The sequence below is a fragment of the Sinocyclocheilus anshuiensis genome, unplaced genomic scaffold (assembly GCF_001515605.1).
Source record: "Sinocyclocheilus anshuiensis isolate Anshui unplaced genomic scaffold, SAMN03320099.WGS_v1.1 scaffold7, whole genome shotgun sequence".
Lineage (NCBI taxonomy): Eukaryota > Metazoa > Chordata > Actinopteri > Cypriniformes > Cyprinidae > Sinocyclocheilus > Sinocyclocheilus anshuiensis.
In genome coordinates this window covers 884,532-887,945 of record NW_015549582.1, presented here as the reverse complement: position 1 = coordinate 887,945, position 3,414 = coordinate 884,532, and the positions used below count along the sequence as shown (strand labels likewise).

At 38.3% G+C, this 3,414-nt stretch overlaps 1 protein-coding gene across 1 annotated transcript in view; it reads right to left on the bottom strand.

Annotated features, from left to right (window-relative positions):
- LOC107657819 (junctophilin-1-like) overlaps positions 1 to 3,414 on the bottom strand; it is a 48,873-nt gene that overhangs the window by 18,567 nt on the left and 26,892 nt on the right. The window contains exon 3 of the mRNA XM_016446068.1: positions 1,538 to 1,656. Within this exon, the coding sequence (XP_016301554.1) occupies positions 1,538 to 1,656 (119 nt within the window). The remainder of the gene's footprint in view (positions 1 to 1,537; positions 1,657 to 3,414) is intronic.

The window sequence follows — 3,414 nt, the reverse complement described above, 5'->3', positions numbered from 1 at the left end:
TATGTTGCTGTGTTTAGTTATTCTGAATGGATCCGTGTACTGTAGTAGATATATGCAGTCAGCAGGCGGTTGGTTTAGGTTTTTTTTGGCATCTCCATGTGGTCCTGTTCGGTATCGCAACTTGGCTTCTCTAAAATGTAAAAAAGCTCTTTGCTGTTGCACTGTACACATACTATACAATTCAGATTTTTTTTTTCTTTCATATGTTCTTATATGGGCTCCTTGTTATATAATTTGGTTCTTTGGTGTCCTTTTGGAGTTTCTAAGTGTCCTTTGGAAAGACATCTAAATTTATCTTGAAAAAATCTTGCAGAAAATACAGATTTTTGAGAATCACCCTTCAATCCTTTAGTTTACTTTGCTGGATATAGCAAATGATGACAAAATAAACATTTGAAACAAGATAAATGATCTATGCTTAATTTCATGAAGTGTGCGATTAATCGTGATTAATCACAGAAAAAGGGTGATTTTGGTATTGACAGACCTAAATACAATATAATATAATATAAAAACAAACTGAAGCATTTAAACTGACAGAATCGAATCGACTCGAATAGAATTTAACAGAATAGAATAGAATAGAATTCAGTTTTCACATGACGTCACACCCTTACAGGAACGCCCACATGGAGGGCAAAACAAGGCTTTCACGCACGAGCAGATCCATTCCCTCAAGAGAAAACTGTTCAGTTTTTCCGCTTGCAAATTTCACCATGTAAATAGCGAATCCGCCATGGCGGGAGCGCAACTGGCTTTTAAAGGGAATGGGAGATGAGACTCTGATTGGTTTATTGCACGTTACACCCAAAACACACCCATTACTCATTAAGAGAATAGGGGCAACCCTTTTAGACCATGTGCCGGTCGCGCCGGCCATTTTTTCTGTTCTTAAACTAGCAAAAGTGGATTTGGACACGCCCTAAGCGCAATTGCGCCGTGCGCTTTAGACCATGCGCTTAGATCGTTAAAATAGAGCCCTTTAACGGTTTGCCCGAGCATTTCAATTATTTTGCATTTACCAGAATTGAATCAAATGGATTTCCCAGTTCTTTTTTTTTTTTTTGCGCGTGTTCTTTGCACGGCATGTTATTTCTTCTGCACGGTCGCAACGTAAGAAGTGTGCGGGCAGCTTAGAGGGAACATTGGATACATAGTATAACATTTATCTTTATTTTATTTTACATTTACATTTCGTCATGTAGCAGACGATTTTATCCAAAGCGACTTACAAATGAGAACAATAGAAGCAATCAAAATCAACTCAGGGTGAGAGAGAGCCTGGAAAATATGTCATGTCACTGTCAAAAAAACTCAATCTACTTTATTAGCCAGGGAAAAACATTAATGTCTTTCTGTCCTGTACCCTCAGCAGAGCTCCACTGAGCTAGGTTTATGTGGAGAGAAGGTATCTGTTGCGAGGAATGTAAGTGAGGGTGTGTGGTTATAATCTGGTGGCTTTTATCATGGGTATTTACGTCTTATTTTCAGGGGGTGTGTTTAGGTGGGAAAGGAAAACCTTTCTTCTGTAACTTACCTGGCTGATGGAAGCTTGGAGATAGTTCATGAGCCACAGCTCTGGCTAAGTCTGATTCCTGACATGCTGCAAGTGCGGCCTGGTCTGCTGCTTCACTCTTAGTCCTTGCGTGGGTTGTCCTGTACACACACGACAGAGAAAGTTATATCAAACATGATCATTTTTTACAGCATTTAAATAAATGTAAAGAAGTGTTTTGCTGTGAAAGTGTGCTTGTTCTATGTATATATTTTAAATTCTGAAATATAAATACATATAAATGTAAATACATTCTAATTAAGGTCATGAAATTCTTTGAATGAGTGCTTTGCTGAATGCTTGTGCCTGAGTTATTGAAACGAGGATGCATTAACGTATGTATTGATGTGGCCTGCCTTTAGCTGTGTATAGGGAGGAGGAGGAGGGCAGAGGGGATCTGTGTGTATGTGCACATGTGTGCTGCTCGATGCATGTGTGTATATGGAGGGTGGAGGATTCCTCTGCCTAAATCGTACTATGGGGTGTGCTGATCCCCCGTTTTTGTCAAATCCAAATCCTGCTTTTACAAATGGATGGGGACAAAGTATTTAATCCGGTCAGAGGGCACAGACCACAGGAACACATCCCTCTTACTCAGCAGAAAACATGCATGGCGAGAAAACTAGACCTGTATTCAAAAATAAATAAATAAATAAAAATATATTGCTCATTTGGAAAAATGTATACGTATTATGTACAGATATAGTGTCACTTCCCAGTCCTACTGCTTTTAAGAAAACTTAAGCTTGCAAAATGGGTCTTTCAGAATTCTAATTTCTCAAAGGATGTAAGATCTGCATTTAAATGTTATAAAGATAAATATTAATAGTATAATATTTATCTATACTTTATTTTAATTTTAATTGAAATATTTTAACAAATCTTTGTTACAGAAACCCCCAGTTTTTTATTTAAATATTTTTTTACATATAAATAATATTAAATACTAATATGTACACCTAATATTTCACTTTTAATATTTAGATCGTCTCAGTTACATACGTAAACCTTGTTCCCTGAAGGAGGGAACGCAGACGTTACGTCAGAACGACTGACGGATTGGGATCTCGTTCAGGATTAATAAACTTTTAATAAACTACAGAACAGCTCGAGCCGGAAGCGGCACGCCTCGCGCGGGCAGTGCTTATATGCTCCGAGAACGGACACTGCAGTAGTGATACAAAACACACAGGTCTGTTAAGAGCTATACTTTTAATATAGACAAATTATTATTAGGCTGGGCTACTGTAAGTTTTTTTTATGACTGCCGTATTCTCAAGTATTTTCCAAGCAAATTAAGTGCACGTTTTTATCATGTGTAAAAATACTGATTAACATGGCGGATAAAAGAAGCTAGTTTTTTTTTACACCAAGCTAGTTTTTTTTTACACCAACAATATACTATAGGCGTACTTACAGAACTCAGGTGATTTTTCCGGGCTTCGGGCCAATTTTCATGTCATAGTTCAGACGTGGGCCGGGCCTCGGGCCTGTTTTAGGCTTCTCCTTATTTTTATATTTTAGACATCCATCAATTAGTGATGAAAAAATGGCCGCGCCGTACTGTCAAGAGCGGCTCTGTTTAGTGTCCTGCAGCAGCATGCGTGCCGTCATCGCAGCTGAAGAGTTCTGCGTTCAAATGCACGCAATAGGCTAAAGCTTGCCGCAAAGTCCCAGCAAAAGTAATTACCATGAATGTGTCAGGGGGAAATAGTAAGGAGATATTTGAATTATTTACTAATAAACGAGTGTTTTCTGAGTCCGTGTCGCAAAGATGAAGATGACGATCCTGACTCGCCATCTCTTCATTAGACGCGCCTTTAGAGAGAAGTGCATCTTTACGGATTATGATTATAATA